The sequence below is a fragment of the Mercenaria mercenaria genome, chromosome 6, assembly GCF_021730395.1.
Source record: "Mercenaria mercenaria strain notata chromosome 6, MADL_Memer_1, whole genome shotgun sequence".
NCBI classification, from domain to species: Eukaryota; Metazoa; Mollusca; class Bivalvia; order Venerida; family Veneridae; genus Mercenaria; species Mercenaria mercenaria.
In genome coordinates this window covers 63,876,670-63,899,871 of record NC_069366.1, presented here as the reverse complement: position 1 = coordinate 63,899,871, position 23,202 = coordinate 63,876,670, and the positions used below count along the sequence as shown (strand labels likewise).

The 23,202-nt window shown below is 36.5% G+C and overlaps 1 protein-coding gene across 1 annotated transcript in view; it reads left to right on the top strand.

Annotated features, from left to right (window-relative positions):
• LOC123550398 (uncharacterized) overlaps positions 1 to 23,202 on the top strand; it is a 71,564-nt gene that overhangs the window by 8,579 nt on the left and 39,783 nt on the right. Inside the window, exons 6-12 of the mRNA XM_053546858.1 lie at positions 1,118 to 1,196; positions 4,389 to 4,501; positions 4,972 to 5,305; positions 7,082 to 7,172; positions 16,313 to 16,451; positions 18,379 to 18,524; positions 21,051 to 21,236. Of these exons, the coding sequence (XP_053402833.1) occupies positions 1,118 to 1,196; positions 4,389 to 4,501; positions 4,972 to 5,305; positions 7,082 to 7,172; positions 16,313 to 16,451; positions 18,379 to 18,524; positions 21,051 to 21,236 (1,088 nt within the window). The remainder of the gene's footprint in view (positions 1 to 1,117; positions 1,197 to 4,388; positions 4,502 to 4,971; positions 5,306 to 7,081; positions 7,173 to 16,312; positions 16,452 to 18,378; positions 18,525 to 21,050; positions 21,237 to 23,202) is intronic.

Sequence of the window (23,202 nt, the reverse complement as noted above, 5' to 3'; positions counted from 1 at the left end):
AGTTGAATTTAGGATCGCTAAACAGCTTTCTGTAATATTTTAATGAACCGTATTTCTTTAACTGGACATTCATGGTTGATAAAATGCGCAAGCTAATTCTATATTGATACATATCTGTAAAAGTTTGAATGGTTTTAATCAAAAGCGTTGAAATTACTTTTTTTTTTATTTATTTCAGTCGGAGAAGATCTTTCTTTTTATTTGAAGAACATTAATATACCTTTGTGTTATAAAACCCATAAATTTGAATTTGTTTTGACAGAAACGATGAATCTTTGGTTGACGTATTGGTGTACACAAATAAAATAATCGTATTCCTTTATCGTATTTTATTTCTTCAACATCGTTTTACAAATTGATATCATGCTTTTCAATAAGAGTCTCTAACAGTTCTAAATGAAGAATTGCATCAACGATATCTACAGTTTTCGTAAGCAGAATAAGATTTTGTTTATTATCCTTCTCTAAGACTGGAAACCAATTATATTGAAGTTCTTGGCCACCACCTCGTATCACATCTTTGACATAAAGCGCTATTTCCTCATTCTCAGGAATATAAGTCATCCAGTCACTTTCACTGATTGCCTCAATATTCAAATTCATCTTATGAAAACGAATCGTATCGATCAAAGTGTCTTTAAAAGATATAAAAGTGCTCTTTTCTTAGCCACTGTTTTATGCTCCGTGGGAAAATGTTTGTGTGGCGTTATTTTGCCAAGAGCCAGTTTATACGGCTCGTAGTCCAACACGTAATATAACGGTATGTATGGTCTTTCAACACAGTCAGAAAATATTTTTCCACATAGATCCAATGCTAACACATCCATCATTTATAAAACTGCCTCTTCGGCCTGTTTTCATACAAATTGCGTGTATTTGATGAACACAAATCAGCAAAAAGCTATTTCTGTTTAAATGAAATTAAGATACTTCCTTTAAACGAAACCTAGAATAACACGATAGTAGGTAGTGAATGGCTCAATGCATTTACATTACACATTGCGCTTCAAATAATCAGTTAATAAATACATTAATAAAATCGTACATAGCATCGGAAGGACTGTATTGTTTTAAACAGAAATAGCTTGTTGCTGAATTGTGTTGATTAATTTAACAGAATCTTTATGACTATGGATACCCAATATCTCAGATCCGTACAATAATAAGGAAACATCCAGATAGACAAACGATAAAAGGTTTGTTTTCATATTCAGTTTTATAAATACAAGGGTTTTTGTTTTATTTGCATTCATTTCAAGATACTTAATCCCCTTCAACGCGCAGTCGTTGACAATCGGGATTAAAGTAAAAAACGCCACCGAATTAGTACCGAAAACTAATCTCTATTGTAGAGAAACAATAAGTGGCATTCTATTATAGGATGATACACTACCTCTATTGTAACATTAATCGTAAAGAATAACACCGACATATATGGGCGAATAAGTGCAATATATGGTTAAATGTTTTATGTCAAACTTCTGAGTTTTACTACATCTTAACAACTGTCATGAGAATCCGTACTTTAGTCTGGTCCCCGAATTCCTATGACAAGTTTGATTATTATTTACACGTATATCATTTTATCTTATTTTATTTTCCATTATTTTAGTGGACTGAAAAGAATTACCTCCGACTTCTATTCTTTTTGGTTTTCTGTCTAAGAACTTATAAAATCTAACAAAAAATTACAATAGTCATTTTAACTGCATAATATTGTACAAACAATAGCAGTCAAAATGAAATAATTAAATACCAACAATCTGTACACATTAGAAGACGGAAAAACATTTTATATTACGTTGTTCAAGGTAAATCCGTACGATCTGTTCAGTGTTTAGAAAGCCCCTTTACTAAAACCTAACACCCTCAGCCGGTTTTTACAAAATCTATATATTTGGTTCCCTTATACCTATTACGCTCAATCTTAAATGTAGTTTTTAACAACATCTTTCTGATTAACAGAATACTAATATTCTCAGATCGTACCCATAGTTACGGAAAACCAATAGAGAGTCAAACCAATTAATGTTTTGTTTTTATAATTCAATTTAACTATACACAGATTTAAGATTTATTTGCTTTTATTCTAAGTACTTAATCCGCTTCAAAATGCGCACTCGTTGCCATTGGATTAAAGAACAAGTGCCAACGCTCGTAACGAAAACTAATCTCTATTGTACGAAAAACAATATAATGGTATTCTGTATATATCGGGATGATACACTACCTCAGTTGTAACGTTAATCGTAAAGAATACACCGATATTAGAGAGAAAACCCCAAGTGTAAAATAAGTTAAAAAAAAAACATTACAAAGTGTTACTGTAGAACGAATTATGTATTAGTATTAATATAAATTCAAACGAAAATTTTTAATTAAAAAAAAGCGTTCTGAAGGGTACTCTAAATTAACTGAAAATGTTAATTACGCTCACAAAACTAAAGCGCTTAAAACGTACTGAAGGTAATTTAAAGGTCGTTAAAATTAATGTTCTTGAATTGTAAAAACTAAAACGTTGGCTGGTTGTAATCAAAGCGTTTGAAAGCAACTAGTTTTTCTTCCAAACTGCACTTAGCTTGAAACCTAGGACTACTTCATTTGCTTTTTCAAACATAATCAATCTTAAGTCTTCATAAGTGAAATATCTCGAATAAAAGTCTATCATCAACTAAAAATCTGACAAACTGGACACAAGCGCTGAATCTACCGGTAGATTCCTCATTATCTTCCGGTCTCAAGCTGATTGGATTGCCAACCACATCTAACTTTACAAAAGGTTGAACGATGGTTTTAATGGCAAAAGCATGGTACAATATATCTCTACACCATATCTTCTTTAAAGGACACAATATGTTACTAAGCTTTTACTCCACCCACGCGGGATTGACAGTAACAGAACTATATGATTTTCAAGTCCACAACCATTTTCATTTTTAAATTGGTCTTTATAACAAACACTGTTCAAACAACTAACAAGAAAACACAATAGCCATAGGCCCTAGTCCATCTAAGAATACATATCGAGACAATATCTTTCCATTGTTTTCACACCCTACAGTACCAATATTTTAATCGTGTTAATCCGGTACTTTTTGGGTGGACCGGTGTGAGTAGTTATAAACCGATTAGTTACATCTTCCACACCAGAAATGCCAGATATAGAAAATTATTTACATATATGTACGTATTTCCAATTATATTTCTAACATTTTTTCTTCTGATATTTGCAATGGGTCTAAGAATACAAACTTATAAAACACCCCAGGGAGTGATTCTCCTATAAAAAAAAAAAAGGAATATTAAACAAACATTGAGATCTCAAATAAAAATTTTGAGCCTCCAGTTGTGGTCTTTATTTACGATTGACTAAAATGTTAGTTTGAAAAAATACTGAGATTCCCGCATTTTCAGCTTGCAGTAAGGAAAGTACATGGAGCTATTTTTATGCCCCCGAAGGGAGGCATATAGTTTTTGAACCGTCTGTCTGTCAGTCTGTTGGTCTGTCAGTCTGTCGGTCTGTCCGCATTTTTCGTGTCCGGTCCATATCTTTGTCATCCATGGATGGATTTTCAAATAACTTGGCATGAATGTGTACCACAGTAAGACGACGTGTCGCGCGCATGACCCAGGTCCGTAGCTCAAAGGTCAAGGTCACACTTAGACATTAAAGGTTATTGCATTGATGGGCGTGTTCGGTCCATATCTTTGTCATCGATGGATGGATTTTCAAATAACTTGGCATGAATGTGTACCACAGTAAGACGACGTGTCGTGCGCAAGACCCAGGTCCGTACCTCAAAGGTCAAGGTCACACTTAGACATTAAGGGATAGTGCATTGATGGGCGTGTCCGGTCCATATCTTTGTCATCGATGGATGGATTTTCAAATAACTTGGCATGAATGTGTACCACAGTAAGACGACGTGTCTTGCGCAAGACCCAGGTCCGTAGCTCAAAGGTCAAGGTCACACTTAGATGTTAAAGGTCTTTTTTCATGATAGTGCATTGATGGGCGTGTCCGGTCCATATCTTTGTCATTCATGCATGGATTTTAAAATAACTACGCATAAATGTTTGACACAGTTAGACGACGTGTCGCGCTCAAGACCCAGCTCCATAGGTCAAAGGTCCTAAACTCAAACATCGACCATAACTATTCATTTAAAGTGCCATCGGGGGCATGTGTCATCCTATGGAGACAGCTCTTGTTTTTACCGTTATCATCAAATGTACACCTCTTGATAGCAATTCTTAGTGAGCTCATACCAATGTAATTTGTGTGGAATCACAATTGAGTGAAATTTCTCGCCTGTTTCAACACACTGATCTGCAGTTGTAAAATGGTGTTGAACTGTCATAAAAAATCTTCCCTTACATACTTATAGATACAGCAGAGGATGACCTGGATGAAGTGAAGCAGACGGAAAACCAGGATGATGTCATCACAAAGGAGTTGTATCTCTGTGGAAATTGTAGTGAGGGATTTGCTTCCATTCAGGCATGTATTTATTTAATACCTAATAATACTTCCAAATCAGGGATGTATTAATTAGTCATAGAAGCATTGTTAATTGGATGTTGCCCATAGAAAGTATAAGAAGTGATACAACTTTAGTAATTTCTCTGTTCCTATTGTAGCTATTGGTGCAAGATTTGCAATAACTTTAGAACATCCGAGATTTGATAAAATCCAAAAGACAACAGCTGAAGAGAAAATATAACAAGAAATACATAACACCTTTAATGCTCTTTAGATAATTATTATTTTAGAACAAAATACAGTGATAGTGTATTAATGTGTACACAACATCTGGTAGTAACAGAGATAGAGTGAAATTGCATCAAAACTTAAAGTATTATTGTACTTGACTCATGTAGATATGTAATTTGTGCAATGTTCTGTTTAGTTGTCAAGGCAACACATTCATATACAAACTATGAAAATTTAGTTATTACATTTTCCTGCAGGCATGTAAAGATCATATGACAAATGTTCATGAGGTGACAGACTTTCAAACAAGTTGTAGAGTAGATGCTGGCACTCAAGTTGAACCCAAAAAGAAACCTGGACGGAAGAAAAAATCTGAACTCATTGAGCAAATTAAGACAGAGCCGGAGGAAATAGTGATGTCAGAATCTGATGAGGACTGGGCGGAACAGTTGATGTCATACTCAACACGAAGTCGCCGGAAGAGAAAACCCCCACAGGCGTTAAAGAATGACTATTACCTTGGTAGAACAAAAAGAAAAGAACAGAAAAAGAGAGAACCCAAAGACCTTAACACTAAATGTGAAAAGGAAGGTAGGGTTACTTAGTATTCTGATTGCTGTTGAATGTATACAATTTTAATTTTTAGCTCAAGAATACAAAGTATTTGGAAAGCTATCCTACATGCCCTTCTGGCGGGATGGGTTTCTGTGTCTAGAGCTTGGCAAATGCTTTGATGCACTTTCACTGAGAGACTGTTCTTACTTCATAGATTAGTTTTTAACTTATAGCAGTTGTTGCTCATTATCACCCGCATCATGTGACACAAGGGCCATAACTCTTGTATCAATGTTTTATGAATTATGCCCCATTTTTACTTAGAATTTCAAGGTGTTGATGCACTTTCACTCTATCTCTGTTATTACTTACAGTTACTAGATTTGATTCAAACTCATCATATGAGACAAGGGCCATAACACTTACACCATCATTTATAAATTATGCCCTTTAAACTTGGAATTTAAGGTGAAAGTTTTGATGCAGTTCTGCGCTATCTCTATTACTATGAACTGGATTTCATTCAGACTTAAAATGTTGTTTTACATCATCACCAACTTCACATGATACACAGGCTGTAACTCTGGCACCAATATTTCATGAATAAAGCCTCTTTTTACTGAGAATTTTTTATGCATGTTTATTTTGTCTCTGTTACCACATGAAGTATTTAATTCAAACCTGAAATACTGTAAAATCATTTAATTTTGTGAGCAGAAATTTCTTGGTTTTGGTCAAACGGCAATTTCATGGGGATACCAATTTGTGGATTTCAACTTTTGAACATAAAATGAATGGGAATTTTACTTGTTCGTTAGGATTAAATTCTGTGGATTGACTCGAATACAAAATCCACGATAATTAGTCCCCCACAAATACTAATGATTTAACAGTGGTTGTTTCAAATCATCACCCCCATGATATGACAAAAAAGCCGTAACTATGGAAACAATAAATAACGAGTACCTTAATGCCCTCCTTTTACTTATTAGAATTTCAGGTTAAAATTTTGATGTCCATGTATTTTTACTCTATCTCTGTAATTGCTAAATGAATTTGCTTCAAACTTAACACTCATCTCTATAATTACTGCATGGATTTGATTCAAACTTTACTCAGTTTTTCATGTCAAAACCCACGTTATCATTTATGACAAGGTCCCTGATGTTTAGATGTGTGACTTTTTTCCTTGGCAGTATGAGATCTAGAGGCACCCATACCAACTTCTTTACATTTTTTTCACTTTGTCAATTCAGAAACTTTCCACTGAAATGTTAAGTTTCATTTAACAAGCAGTATAGCTGTAGTTTCTTCAGATATGCCCTATTTAAGCATCCAACATCAAAACAGCTGAGCATACGATCTCCCTTGATGGTCCCTGTTAAACAAGTCAAGAGGTTTGTACAAAACAAGCTCAACTTGAAACAAAAGATAGGATAAAGGGGCCTCCATGGCAGAGCAGTTGAGGTAGCTGACATGAATCACTTGTCTGTGGGTTGAAAACCTTGCTCGAAGTTTGGAGATGTAGAATTCTTTAAGAGAGGAAGCTATCTAGCCGGCTAACATAAGGTAGTTGGTTCTACCCAGGTGCCCTACCCTGATGAAATAATGCCAGCAGGGCAGCTGGAATCTTCCTCCACTATCAGAAGCTGGAAAAGTCGGGATTTAATTTTGCTGACTAAGCATGAAGTCCAGGAAAAACCTACCGGTAGTCTCTTACAAAAAGCTTTGATTAGTAGTTTTTTATCAAAATCATGGAATTACATGACCATGAAATTAATTTTTTCATATTAGTGTAGCGTTTTATTACAGGTTGTACATTGCGATTCAAAGATGAAGAAACAATGAGACAACATTTACAGTGTCATATAGACGATGCTGGTGTAACAGGTCCACAATTCAAGTAAGATTTCTCTAAAGAATTTTCTCCCATTCTCATTTAGCAAATGCTACGAGTGTTATGTTTTTTGTTGTACATTTTGGTGTCAGAATGAGATACAGGTTGCTACAGGACTATAAGTGCATATCATAGTATTACTGATACTTGTTTTTAAATCCTTGTAAAAACATGGTCTGCTACTTGCATACACTTTATTTGCAGGATAAGAGGTAGAATCATATACCAAATTTCAGTCATATTTCTTTCTTTGAACCAGTCCAGACAGTCTTCGGAGGTCTGTGATAAGACCCATATGCTTGCAAAAGCATTTTGAGTATTATTGCGATTAATGCTAGGAATTGCATTTTACAATAATCAAAACAGGGTAGTTGTAACTTGTTTGTATTAGGGTTAGAATGAATGATCTTTCACGGAGTGAAAATAAGATGCAAAATTTTCTTGAGTGGTGCTGCTAAAAGTGAAAATTTTAATCTGTTTTTCACAAATGCATGCTTTCAAGTAGTATTTTCCTACTTTTTAGCTCGACTATTCATAGAATAGTGAGCTATTGCACTCGCCCATGCGTTGGCGTCGACGTCCGCGTCCCGATTTTGGTTAAGGTTTTGTATGTAAGCTGGTATCTCAGTAACCACTTGTGGGAATGGATTGAAACTTCACACACTTATTCACTGTGACAAACTGACTTACATTGCACAGGTTCCATAACTCTATTTTGCTTTTTTACAAAATTATGCCCCTTTTTCGACTTAGAAATTTTTGGTTAAGGTTTTGTATGTAAGCTAGTAACTCAGTAACCACTTGTGGGAATGGATTGAAACTTCACACACTTATTTACTGTGATGAACTGATCTACATTGCACAGGTTCCATAACTCTATTTTGCTTTTTTACAAAATTATGCCCCTTTTTCGACTTAGAAATTTTTGGTTAAGGTTTTGTATGTAAGCTGGTATCTCAGTACTTACTAATGGGAATGGATTGAAACTTCACATACTTGTTCACTATCATGATCTGACATGCACTAAGCAAGTCCCATAACTCTACTCTCTTTTTTTTCAAAATTATGCCCCTTTTTCGACTTAGCAGTTTTTGGTTAAATTTTTGTATGTAATCTGATATCTCAGTATCCACTAATTGGAATGGATTGAAACTTCACACACTTGTTCACTGTCATGATCTAACATGCACTGTGAAGGTCCCATAACTCTACTTGGCATTTTTAGCTCATCTGATTTTTTGAAAAAAAATGATGAGTTATTGTCATCACTTGAGCGGTTGTCGGCGTCGGCGTCGGCGTCTGCGTCGGCGTTGCCTGGTTAAGTTTTATGTTTAGGTCAGCTTTTCTCCTAAACTATCAAAGCTATTGCTTTGAAACTTGGAAGACTTGTTCACCATCATAAGCTGACCCTGTATAGCAAGAAACATAACTCCATCTTGCTTTTTGCAAGATTTATGGCCCCTTTTGTACTTAGAAAATATCAGATTTCTTGGTTAAGTTTTATGTTTAGGTCAACTTTTCTCCTAAACTATCAAAGCAATTGCTTTGAAACTTGGAATACTTGTTCACCATCATAAGCAGACCCTGTACATCAAGAAACATAACTCCATCTTGCTTTTTGCAAGAATTATTGCCCCTTTTGGACTTAGAAAATCAGTTTTCTTGGTTAAGTTTTATGTTTAGGTCAGCTTTTATCCTAAAACTATCAAAGCTATTGCTTTAAAAACTTGCAACACTTGTTCACCATCATAAGCTGACCCTGTACAGTAAGAAACAATAACTCCATCCTGCTTTTTGTAAGATTTATGGCCCCTTTTGGACTTAGAAAATATCAGATTTCTTGGTTAAGTTTTATGTTTAGGTCAACTTTTTCTCTTAAACTATCAAAGCTATTGCTTTGAAACTTGCAACACTTGTTCACCATCATAAGCTGACCCTGTACAGCAAGCAACATAACTCCATCCTGCTTTTTGCAATAATTATTGCCCCTTTTGGACTTAGAAAATCATTTTCTTAGTTGAGTATTATGTTTAAGGCAACTTTTCTCATAAACTATCAAAGCTATTGCTTTAAAACTTGCAACAGTTTTTCACAATCATAAGTGGACACTGTTCATCAAGAAACATAACTCTATCCTGCTTTTTGCAAGAATGATGGCCCTTTTTAGACTTAGAAAATCATGGGTAGGACAATATTTCTATTATACAAAAAAAATCAGATGAGCGTCAGCACCCGCAAGGCGGTGCTCTTGTTACAAAATTATGCCCCTTTGACTTAGCAGTTTTTAGCTCATCTGATTTTTTGAAAAAAAATGATGAGTTATTGTCATCACTTGAGCGTTGTCGGCGTCGGCGTCGGCGTCGGTGTCGGCGTCGGCGTCTGCGTCGGCGTTGCCTGGTTAAGTTTTATGTTTAGGTCAGCTTTTCTCCTAAACTATCAAAGCTATTGCTTTGAAACTTGGAAGACTTGTTCACCATCATAAGCTGACCCTGTATAGCAAGAAAAATAACTCCATCTTGCTTTTTGCAAGATTTATGGCCCCTTTTGTACTTAGAAAATATCAGATTTCTTGGTTAAGTTTTATGTTTAGGTCAACTTTTCTCCTAAACTATCAAAGCTATTGCTTTGAAACTTGGAATACATCTGATTTTTTGAAAAAAAATGATGAGTTATTGTCATCACTTGAGCGGTTGTCGGCGTCGGCGTCTGCGTCGGCGTTGCCTGGTTAAGTTTTATGTTTAGGTCAGCTTTTCTCCTAAACTATCAAAGCTATTGCTTTGAAACTTGGAAGACTTGTTCACCATCATAAGCTGACCCTGTATAGCAAGAAAAATAACTCCATCTTGCTTTTTGCAAGATTTATGGCCCCTTTTGTACTTAGAAAATATCAGATTTCTTGGTTAAGTTTTATGTTTAGGTCAACTTTTCTCCTAAACTATCAAAGCTATTGCTTTGAAACTTGGAATACTTGTTCACCATCATAAGCAGACCCTGTACATCAAGAAACATAACTCCATCTTGCTTTTTGCAAGAATTATTGCCCCTTTTGGACTTAGAAAATCAGTTTTCTTGGTTAAGTTTTATGTTTAGGTCAGCTTTTATCCTAAACTATCAAAGCTATTGCTTTAAAACTTGCAACACTTGTTCACCATCATAAGCTGACCCTGTACAGCAAGAAAAATAACTCCATCCTGCTTTTTGCAAGATTTATGGCCCCTTTTGGACTTAAAAAATATCAGATTTCTTGGTTAAGTTTTATGTTTAGGTCAACTTTTTCTCTTAAACTATCAAAGCTATTGCTTTGAAACTTGCAACACTTGTTCACCATCATAAGCTGACCCTGTACAGCAAGCAACATAACTCCATCCTGCTTTTTGCAATAATTATTGCCCCTTTTGGACTTAGAAAATCATTTTCTTGGTTGAGTATTATGTTTAAGGCAACTTTTCTCATAAACTATCAAAGCTATTGCTTTAAAACTTGCAACAGTTTTTATACGCCCGTTTGAAAAACGGGACGTATTATGGGAACGCCCCTGGCGGGCGGGCGGGCGGGCGGCGTCCACAGACCTTGTCCGGAGCATATCTTCTACATGCATGAAGGGATTTTGATGAAACTTGGCACAGTTGTTCACCATCATGAGACGGAGTGTCATGCGCAAGAACCAGGTCCCTAGGTCTAAGGTCAAGGTCACACTTGGAGGTCAAAGGTCAAATTCAAGAATGACTTTGTCCGGAGCATATCTTCTTCATGCATAGAGGGATTTTGATTAAAGTTGGCACAATTGTTCATCATCATGAGAAGGAGTGTCATGCGCAAGAACCAGGTCCCTAGGTCTAAGGTCAAGGTCACACTTAGAGGTCAAAGGATACAAGAATGAAAACTTTGTCCGGAGCATTTCTTCTTCATGCATAGAGGGATTTTGATATAACTTGGCACAAATGTTCACCACCATGAGGCGGAGTGTCATGCGCAAGAACCAGGTCTCTAGGTCTAAGGTCAAGGTCACACTTAGAGGTCAAAGGATACAAGAATGAAAACTTTGTCCGGAGCATTTCTTCTTCATGCATAGAGGGATTTTGATATAACTTGGCACAAATGTTCACCACCATGAGGCGGAGTGTCATGCGCAAGAACCAGGTCTCTAGGTCTAAGGTCAAGGTCACACTTAGAGGTCAAAGGATACAAGAATGAAAACCTTGTCCGGAGCATTTCTTCTTCATGCATAGAGGGATTTTGATATAACTTGGCACAAATGTTCACCACCACAAGACGTAGTGTCATGCGCAAGAACCAGGTCCCTAGGTCTAAGGTCAAGGTCACACTTAGAGGCCAAAGGTCAGATACAAGAATGACTTTGTCCGAAGCATTTCTTCTTCATGCATAGAGGGATTTTGATGTAACTTGACACAACTATACACCATCATGAGACGAAGTGTCATGCGCAGTTCCCTTCTTTAGAATTACTTCCCTTTGTTGTTACTATAAATAGCTTATATTGTAACTTTTTCATTACTAGTCGTAGGGAAAATCGAGACCACTTTTCTGTAGTACAACATGCATGCTACATCCAATTTTGAGGTGTATTTTGACCAGTCTCTACCTGGTAAAGATTTTTGTGTGGACTTACAATTTTTTTTTTGATTTTTTTTTTTTTTTTTTTTTTTTTTTTTTTTAAGATTAACTTCCCTTAGTTGTTACTATAAATAACTTATATTGTAACTTTTTTATAATTGACCGTAGGGAAAAACCAAGACCACTTTTCTGTGGTACAACATAGATGTTACTTTCCAATTTTAGGTGTATTTTAAGGTATCTCTACCTGGTAAGGAGTTTTTTTGTGGACTTAGAAAAACAAAACACTTAGTTATTACTAAACAACTACAAAATTAAAATTCCATTTGCAAATACAGGTGCTAGAGTAAAGAAATTTGCTGTGACGGGCGTATATTGTGACATTCTTGCACTCTTGTTCACAATCATAAGTGGACACTGTACATCAAGAAACATAACTCTATCCTGCTTTTTGCAAGAATGATGGCCCTTTTTAGACTTAGAAAATCATGGGTAGGACAATATTTCTATTATACAAAAAAAAAATCAGATGAGCGTCAGCACCCGCAAGGCGGTGCTCTTGTTTGTTAAGTTTTTGTATGTAAGCTGGTATCTCAGTATCCACAAATTGGAAAGGATTGAAACTTCACACACTTGTTCACTGTCATGATATGACATGCAGTACAGAGGTTCAATACCTCTACTTTGCATTTTATAAATATTATGCCCCTTTTTCAACTTTTGTATTCATTCAATTGACAAGGCTGTTCAATAGTCGAGCGTTTCTGTCCTCCGACAGCTCTTGTTAGGTCTGTTCCTACTTTTTTCCTACTTTTTTAGCTCACCTGTCACACAGTGACAAGGTGAGTTTTTGTAATCGCGCGGCGTCCGTCGTCTGTGCGTCCGTGCGTGCGTGCGTCTGTAAACTTTTGCTTGTGACCACTCTAGAGATCACATTTTTTGTGGGATCTTTATGAAAATTGGTCAGAATGTTCATCTTGATGATATCTAGGTCAAGTTCGAAACTGGGTCATGTGCCATCAAAAACTAGGTCAGTAGGTCTAAAAATAGAAAAACCTTGTGACCTCTCTAGAGGCCATATATTTCACAAGATCTTCATGAAAATTGGTCAGAATGTTCACCTTGATGATATCTAGGTCAAGTTCGAAACTGGGTCAAGTGCCTTCAAAAACTAGGTCAGTAGGTCTAACAAAAGAAAAATCTTGTGACCTCTCTAGAGGCCATGTATTTCACAAGATCTTCATGAAAATTGGTCAGAACGTTCACCTTGATGATATCTAGGTCAAGTTCGAAACTGGGTCACGTGCCTTCAAAAACTAGGTCAGTAGGTCAAATAATAGAAAACCTTGTGACCTCTCTAAAGGCCATATTTTATATGGGATCTGTATGAAAGTTAGTCTGAATGTTCATCTTGATGATATCTAGGTGAAGTTCGAAACTGGGTCACGTGCGGTCAAAAACTAGGTCAGTAGGTCTAAAAATAGAAAAACCTTGTGACCTCTCTAGAGCCCATATATATTATGAGATCTTCATGAAAATTGGTCAGAATGTTCACCTTGATGATATCTATGTCAAGTTCGAGAGTTTGTCACGTGCCATCAAAAACTAGGTCAGTAGGTCAAATAATAGAAAAACTTTGTGACCTCTCTAGAGACCATATTTTTCATGGGATCTGTATGAAAGTTGGTCTGAATGTTCATCTTGATGATATCTAGGTCAAGTTCGAAAGTGGGTCACATGCCTTCAAAAACTAGGTCAGTAGGTCAAATAATAGAAAAACCTTGTGACCTCTCTAGAGGCCATATTTTTCATGGGATTTGTATGAAAGTTGGTCTGAATGTTCATCTTGATGATGTCTAGGCAAAGTTCGAAACAGGGTCATGTGCGGTCAAAAACTAGGTCAGTAGGTCTAAAAATAGAAAAACCTTGTGACCTCTCTAGAGGCCATACTTGTGAATGGATCTCCATAAAAATTGGTCAGAATGTTCACCTTGATGATTTCTAGGTCAGGTTTGAAACTGGGTCACGTGCCTTAAAAAACTAGGTCAGTAGGTCAAATAATCAAAAAACCTTGTGACCTCTCTAGAGGCCATACTTTTCATGGGATCTGTATGAAAGTTGGTCTGAATGTTCATCTTGATGATATCTGGATCAACTGCGGTCAAAAACTAGGTCAGTAGGTATAAAATTAGAAAAATCTTTTGACCTCTCTAGAGGCCATATTTTCAATGGATCTTCATGAAAATTGATCTGAATGTTCACCTTGATGATATATAGGTCACTTTCGAAACTAGGTCACGTGCGGTCAAAAACTAGGCCAGTAGGTATAAAAATAGAAAAACCTTGTGACCTCTCTAGAGGCCATATTTTTCATGAGATCTTCATGAAAATTAGTGAGAATGTTCATCTTGATGATATCTAGTTAAAGTTCAAAACAGGGTCACGTACCTTCGAAAACTAGGTCAATAGGTCAAATAATGGAAAAACCTTGTGACCTCTCTAGAGACCATATTTTTCAATGGATCTTCATGAAAATTTGTCAGAATTTTTATCTTGATAATATCTAGGTCAAGTTCAAAACTGGGTCACATGAGCTCAAAAACTAGGTCACTATGTCATATAATAGAAAAAACAAGGTCATACTCAAAACTGGGTCATGTGGGAACAGGTGAGTGATTCAGGACCATCATGATCCTCTTGTTTAAAAAAACTCCTACTACCGGTATTTGTACAGTTTTATCTGAAGAAATATGTTAACAAATGTTGTGAGTCTATTTGTATAATGAATTTTGTTACATAATATAAGGACTGGTGGTGTACTGGTTAGGCTCTAGAGACCTTTGACATGCTGCTCTCTTATACATGCAGAAACCTGCTGACAGTTCTTCATGTGAATTGAATACTGACCTTGATATTAAAGCATAAAAGGTTGCAGGCAGCCAGGGCTCTTGTTTGCTTTTTATACCCCCACAAAACATGTTTGTGGGGGGTATATAGGAGTCAGTTTTGTCCCGTCCTGTTGTGTCGTGTCGCGAAATCTATTATCTCAGTTATTACTAAATGAATTTGATTCAGACTTAAAATAGATGTTCTACCTTATCACCCACATCATGTGACACAAGGTGAATAACTCTGACACCAAGTTTTCATGAATTATGTCCCCTTTTACTTAGACTTTAAGGTTAATTTTGTTGTATTTTCACTATATCTCAGTTATTACTAAATGGATTTGATTCAAACTTAAAATAGTTGTTCCACATCATCTCCCACATCATGTGATATAAGGTGCTTAACTCTGACATCAATTTTTATGCCCCCACTTTGAGGGGGGGGGCATATAGATTTGCTCTTGTCCGTGCTTCCGTCCGTCCGTCCTTCCGAAAATGTTGTGTCGCGCGTAGCTCTGAAAGTATTTGACGTAGAGTCACAAAACTTTACAGGAATGTTGGTCAGCATGTGTAGTTGTGCACCTGGGGTTTCGCGTCCGGATTCATTCAGTCGTGTAGAAGTTATGGCCCCTGACTTTGTAAAAATTGGTCATTTTAGTGTTGTGTTGCGCCTAGCTCCTAAACTATATGACCTAGAGTCACAAAACTTTACAGGCATGTTGGTCAGCATGTGTAGTTGTGCACCTGGGGTTTCGCGTCCGGATTCATCCTCTCATGTAGGAGTTATGGCCCCTGACTTAGTAAAAAATTGGTCATTTTAATGTTGTGTTGCGCATAGCTCCAAAAGTATTTGACCTAGAGTCACCAAAGTTTACAGGAATGTTGGTCAGCATGTGCAGTTGTGCACCTGGGGTTTCGCGTCCGGATTCATCCAGTCGTGTTGGAGTTATGGCCCCTGACTTAGTAAAAACTTGGTCATTTTAATGTTGTGTCGCGCATAGCTCCAAAAGTATTTGACCTAGAATCACCAAAGTTTACAGGAATGTTGGTCAGCATATGCAGTTGTGAACCTGGGGTTTCGCGTCCGGATTCGTTCAGTTGTGTAGGAGTTATAGCAACTGACTTAGTTAAAAATGGGTCATTTTAATGTTGTGTCGTGCGTAGCTCCAAAAGTATTTGACCTAGAGTCACCAAAGTTTACAGGAATGTTGGTCAGCATGTGCAGTTTTGCACCTGGGGTTTCGCATCTGGATTCATTTGGTATTGTAGGAGTTGTGGCCCCTGACCTGGGAAAAAATTGTCATTTTAATGTCATGTAGTGGGGACATCTGTGTCCCATGGACACATTTCCAGTTTATGAATTATGTCCGCTTTTACTTTAAATTTAAGGTTGAAGTATAAAATGAGATTCCACTGTTTGACACAGGGGACCCTCTTGGTAGATTGGTTAAGGTGGCTGCCCAGATCACTTGCCCCTCACCTATATAGGTTCAAGTATCACTTAGGAGATTGACCTCTTCATGTGAGGCTGATGCTCTATCCAACAAAAAGAACAAATTATTTCAACAGTTCAAGTTTTAAATATAATCAACCATAATATTTTAATTAACTGATGGAAAACATGAAATCATAAGCAGTAACCAGAAAAATAAAGGAATTTTTTTTCTTTCTCAATCTGTTTAGGTGTACAGCATGTGAGGAGACGTTTGATACCTGGAGAGTGGCGAGAATTCATATGTGGAAGATACACAGAATCAGTATAGACATGATCAGTTGCCCTCTCTGTGATCTCTACAAAACAGATGCACCTTCAAAACTAAAGGTAGGGTCAGGGGTCTCCGTGGCCAAGAAACCCATACAAAACAGACACACCTTCTGAACTAAAGGTAGGGTCAGGGGTCTCCGTGGTCAAGAAAACTATACAAAACAGACACACCTTCAAAACTAAAGGTAGGGTCAGGGGGCCTCAGTGGCCAAGAAAACTATAAAATCAGATGCACCTTGAAAACTAAAGGAAAGGTCAAGGGGCCTCTGTGGCCAAGAAAACTGTTCAAAATGGAAATACCTTCAAAACTTAAGGTAAAAACAGGGGGCCTCCATAGTCAGATAATTTAATGGATAAGGTCACTGACTTTCAGTCACTTGGTCTTCACCGCTGTTGGTCCAAAACTTATCTTGGAGTCTAGAGTTGTGAGGAAACCATCCAACTTGCTGAAGGAAGGTTGTTTGTTCTACCATGCGGCCTTTTCATGCCTAAAATAAGACTCATAGGTGAACTTGGGGTCTCCCTCTACCATCAAAAGCTTGAAAGTCACTTTAGTGACTTGTAATTAAGTTTTTCCAAGGCTTAAACCAAAATGAATCAGTTTATCAGAGCAATGAAATTTTCAACACCTCTCACTACCACAAGCGTCAACATTAGCAGTACTCTTATTCACAGAATATTTTTGAATGAAGTGCCAGAAATAACAATACTAACGTATGCCAAATATGTACTTTACCTAGAGTCATAAAATATTAGAGGATAGCCTATGAAGTTTTGAACCACTGTTCTCTTTGAGATTTTGCTCAGCTAGGCCAAAATTATGAAGTGAAAAATACTCATTAAGTTCTAAAAGTTTGTATTGCAAACATCTTAAAAAATGTTTCACCTTGAGTCATGAAACCATGTACAGTGACAGGAGTGGGGGGAACTTGTGTTCTGTGGACACGCATCTAGTTATGCCCCCATAAAATGGGGGTGGGGGTGGTGGGAGCATATAGTGTTACCCATGTCTGTATGTTTGTTTGTGTGTGTGTGTGTTTGTTGTGTTCAGGAAAGGGTGGTGTTCGTGTCCAGGCCATAACTTTGACATGCATGGTCCGATTTCAGAATAATTTGACACAAATGATAAGCATGGATAGACAATGAGTCATGCGCAATAGCCATTTCACTAGCTCAAAGGTCAAGGTCACAATTCTTGGTTGAACTTGGCCAATTTTCACTACGTATATACTGATAATGTGGTCTACATGTCTGGTCCATAACTTTGACATGCATGGTCCAATTTCAAAATAATTTGATGAAAATGATAAGCATGAATAGATGATGTGTCATGCACAAAGCCATTTCTCTATGTCAAAGGTCAAGGTCACAGTTCTTGGTTGAGTAGAGCCAATTTTCACTACATATACAGAATACTAAATTTTCTGGTTTTCCTACAATATTTTTTTGTAAATAAAATAGGGTCCTTCTTTTGGTGTTTGGAAATGGGGTTGATATTTAGCCCTGTTAGACAGGCGGAAAAAGCCCTGCTGGTCTAATCCCTCATCAAAACAATCATTTTATCAGAATTCACCTGTGAAAACGACCATTTCCTCAAGCTACATGCATGTCACACATATATGATACACAATAGTCAGTTACACTTAGATTTACAGTGTTAACCTGTTTTGCAGTGTTCATTGATTATCAACCCATTTACTGTCACAAGGAAAAAATCCAAAAATTTTGAAAAGTGGGAGAATTATGGTTTTGGTTGGGAGATAGGAGGCAAAGGTGAAAAATTTGGATTTTGACCCTCCAGTCTGGGAGAAAATATGTATACCTACAGGGGATCTCTTGTTAAAATAAAACCAAAAATCTCTAATATTTAATAGAAAGAAGCTCTTGTTTGCATTTAATAAACCATGTAACTACAGATTTACTCAGAGGCACATGGTTAAAATGTGTCCTGTTTGTAGTAAAGCATTTAAACATATATTTTCAGATTCACTTGGAGACACATGGTTCAGAACGTCCCTATGCCTGCCCTGTTTGTGGTAAAGCATTTAAACAATTTGCTCAGATGAAGAATCATGAAACTTGTCACCTCTCACAAGATATTGTCAACTCGAAGGAGATGTCAGACAGATGGTGAGTTAACTATCCAAAGTCTTTGAAAGATGTATTAAATAAAATAGATCTGAGATCACCAAAGAGAGTAAAATATCCAATTGAAATCTCACTTACTGTGGTGATTATCAAATGAAATCTCACTGTGGTGACAACAAAATGAAATCTCATTTAATCTGTTGATAACCAAATGAAATCTCACTAACTTTGGTGATTTTTGGTGGCATGCGTATCCTTAAGTGACACACACATTCCATGAAAAAATTGCATATATCACAGCTAAGCTGTTCTCTTGAATAATACATGTCTCAAGTCCCTCAGGTAGTATCACTAGCTTGATTACAGATATTATAAGATGAAATTGTTTTAGAAAATACCAACAAACAGAATACAGTACCTACAAAACAGTTTGCTAGTGATCATTCCTACAAACAGTCAGGGGTGTAACTGTTTCAAGTTATCGCAGTTTATAACTTACTGCTTATATTTTCATTACTTGTTTCAGTTATCATAAAATATTACAAAGCCCTCCTGTGCCTATTCCTCATTTTGAATGTGACTAATGCATTTTTTTCCTGAATCCTTGAACTCATCTTTCCAGCTTTTACGTAAAAGGTTTAAAGCTATAAAACTCTTAGCATCCCATTATGCTTATCAGGTCATGATCAGACTAAAAGAGAATTTGATTAAGCACAGATTGCTACTTATTTCACTGTAACTAATACAGGTTATAAAATGCTTGAAAAAGTAACTGAAATAGGTTACATAACTTAAAACAGATACACCCCTGACTGACAAATAGTACTCTGAAGATTTTTTAATCTAGCATAATTATACTTTTATTAGCTCACCTGTCATGAAGTGACAAGGTGAGCTATTGTGACCGCTTGATGTCCGTAGTGTGTCGTCCGTCAACAATTTCTAAAAAAATCTTCTTCTTGAAAACCACTGGGCAGAATTACACCAAACTTCACATGAATGATCCTTGGGTGACCCCCTTTCAAATTATTCAAAGAATTGAATTCCATGCAGAACTCTGGTTGCCATGGCAACCGAAAGGAAAAACTTTAGAAATCTTCTCAAAAACCAGACGCCCTAGAGCTTAGATATTTGGTATGAAGCATTGCCTAAAGGACCTCTACCAAGTTTGTTCAAATCATGACCCCGGGGTCAAAATTGACCGTGCCCCAGGGGTCACTTGATTTTACATAGGAAAATCTTAAAAAATCTTCTTCTCAAAAACCAGAAGCCCTAGGCTTAGATATTTGACATGTAGCATTGCCTAGTAGACCTCTACTAAAGTTGTTCAAATCATGACCCCAGGGTCAAAATTGACCCCGCCCCAGGAATCACTTGATTTTTACATAGATTTCTATAGGAAAATCTTCAAAAAATTAAAAAAAAAAATAAACCAGAAGGCCTAGAGCTTAGATATTTGACCTGTAGCATTGCCTAGTGGACCTCTACAAAATTTGTTCAAATCATGACCCCCGGGTCAAAATTAATCCCTGCCCCAGGGGTCACTTGATTTAACATAGGAAAATCTTCAAAAATTTTCTTAAAATAAACCAGAAGGCCTAGAGCTTAGATATTTAACATGTAGCATTGCCTAGTGGACCTCTACAAAATTATTCAGATCATGACCCCAGGGGTCAAATTGCCCCCGCCCAATGGGGTTACTTGATTGTACATATAACTTTCACCATGAATGCACTCTGTCAAGACATTCATCTAATAATCACAATTCATTGATAGTACATGTACAATCTATTTTCACACCCATCATAAATGTCTGCAGGTGCTTGTATTATCCAGTGTTGCCACTTACCTTGAAAAGTCAGGGAAAAATGATCTGTTTTTCAAGGTCATTGGATTGTCAGGGAGATCTTGGTGATGGTCAGAGAAAAATGAAATTTTCGAAAAGTCAGTGAAAAATGAAATTCTGGGTCAATGTTCATAATATTAAGTGGCTATAGCGGTCTTCAAGGGTTGTTTATAAGTATTTCCAAACACAGTTTTGAGTAATTGTGTATAAACATAATTTAAATGTGTTTAAATCAATTTCGTTTTTGTGTTAACTTTGAAATTTTGAAGACTGAAAGGCTTTGTTAATGAAAGATTGTTATATCTGAAACAAAATAAATATAAAAGAGAAGATTGGATGGTTGTAGTGGAGGAAAAGGCCGAAAAAATATGATGGTATTGGTCAGTGAAAAGTAAGGTTTAGTCAGGAAAAAGTCAGGGAATTAAGTTTTCTTAACTAAGTGGCAACTCTGATTATCCCATACATGTTATATGAGCCATGCCATGAGAAAACCAACATAATGGCTTTGTGACCAGCATGGATCCAGACCAGCCTGCGCATCCGCGCAGTCTGGTCAGGATCCATGCTGTTCGCTTTTAAAGCCTATTGGAATTGGAGAAACTGTTAGCGAACAGCATGGATCCTGACCAGACTGCGCGGATGCGCAGGCTGGTCTGGATCCATGCTAGTCGCAAACCCACTATGTTGGTTTTCTCATGGCACGGCTCATATTCTTATTTCAGGCATACACCAAAGACTTGTAATATCTGTGGTAGAAGATTTGTGAATGTGAAATGTATGAAAAAACACAAGGAAGTGGTGCATGGTGGGAAAAAAGATTTCAAATGTACATACTGCAGTTACGAGTGTTCGAGGAAGGCCATGTTAGTTTTACATCTCCGGATACACACTGGACATAAACCATTTAAGTATGTATGAAATAATGAGCCGCGCCATGAGAAAACCAACATAGTGGCTTTTCAACCAGCTAACAGTTTCTCTAATTGCAGTAGGCTTTGATAGCGAACAGCATCAATCCTGACCAGACTGCATGGATGTACAGGCTGGTCTGGATCCATGCTGGTTGCAAGCGCACTATGTTGGTTTTCTCATGGTGCGGCTCAAATGAAGATTTACTTTATTAAGTTCTTATTTTTGCAATTGAAAGTGTCTATGTTTTTTTTCTAACTGAAAATTTTGCAGAATTTAAATCACACAAAAGTGAAAGCCACATGCTGTTGGGGAATTGTAATAGTAGAATTCAGTTTTTTTTCATCTGATATTACTTTCTGTTGAAAACTTAATACTGGAGTACCTGAAGTGTGAAAAAAGAGATATGCACTTCAGTTTTGCACTTAATTTGTTGCTGTTGTCATTGAATACGTTGCCTTAGGTACCATCTCTAGCAATAAAAACCTTGGAATTTTGAAAAATGTTTCATTAAAGTTTCCACTGAAGCCCAATATCTACTTCTTTACTGAAGTTCCGTTAAGAATTTGCGACGAAGTTTGCTCATGCACAAGACAAGCTGTTTAAGAAAATAATTTACCGCTTTTTTTTTTAGAGCTTTTATCCCCCTTTTTTAAATTTTTAAGTAATTTTTTTAAAAAAGAAAATCCGTATCTAATGTTTGAGACACTTGTAAAAAACTACACGATCTTCAGGTAAAAACCCAAAGGTTACACATCCAAGGCTCTAACTTGTACAAATTTTATAAAATTATCCTTCTGGAAAATCAAGGTTAAAAGTTTTCATAAAAATTTTTTGGGCTCAGAAGTAAATGCAGATTTGAATTAAAAATTTATCTTTTTATTGGGGTGGATTAAACGGGTGAAAGGTGAGTTAAAAAAATCTGAATTTTTTTTGGGAAAAAGATAGTCCCTTTTGAATTTTTAAAATGACAAAAGTTTTTCCCGGGAAAAATATCCAAAACAAATGCAATTATTTCGTTTTTTCACACACATTTCCACCAAAGGCGGTCACAGTTGGAGGCAAAGATCAATTGAAGTTTGCCCCGGAGCTTTTCTTCTTATCAGGGGTTTGATGAAAACTTAAATGAAGGGTTACCATTGGGGACAGAGTGCCATGCACAAGAACCAGGGCCCCTTGGGTTGATACACTTGACAGTGGCAAATTCTGCCGGGATATCTTTTTTGGGCTTTTTTTTTTTGTTAACCTTCGTCACAAAAATAATTTATTTTAACTGCAGAAAGGGTTAAAAAATTTTTTAATTTTGGTTTGGTGGGTTTTTTGGGGGTAAGAAGGGGTTTCAATTAAATTAAAATATAAAAAGAATTAGGTTTTTTTTTTGCCTTTTTACAAAAGGGGTCTACTCTAGGTAAATAGGGAAAAATCACAGTGTTAAACAACAAAAGGGATTGGGTTTTTTCCAGGAAAGTTTATATTGTAACTTTGATTTTTACAAAAATATTGTTTTTTCACCAACTTTGCTTTTGACCATCAAAAACCTCCACAATTTGGAAATGAACCCCCCAAAATTTTAAAAAAAATGGGCGCAATGGTTAGTGTTTGAAATTAATATAAAGTATGTCAGTGGGGGAAGCAATTTTTTTTTTCAAAAATTTAAACTGGTTGCCAATAATTAAAAAATAATTTTAGAAATTCCAATACATTACAGCTCCGGGCGGGGCTATGGTTTTCCAGCTTAAATGATGTGGCTTTTTTTGGGTTTTATTCGAAACTTAAATAGTTATTTTGGAAATTCATACCAAATGGTTCGGTTTTAAATTTTGATTTTTGGGCGTGTTTTGGGAAAATTTTTGGGAAATAGGGAAACAGTCACCCTTGGGAAATTTGGGGAAAGGTCCATTGACATAGCCTTACAGTATAAAACTTCTGTTGCGGGAAATCCTTGTTTCATCCAACACATAGCCT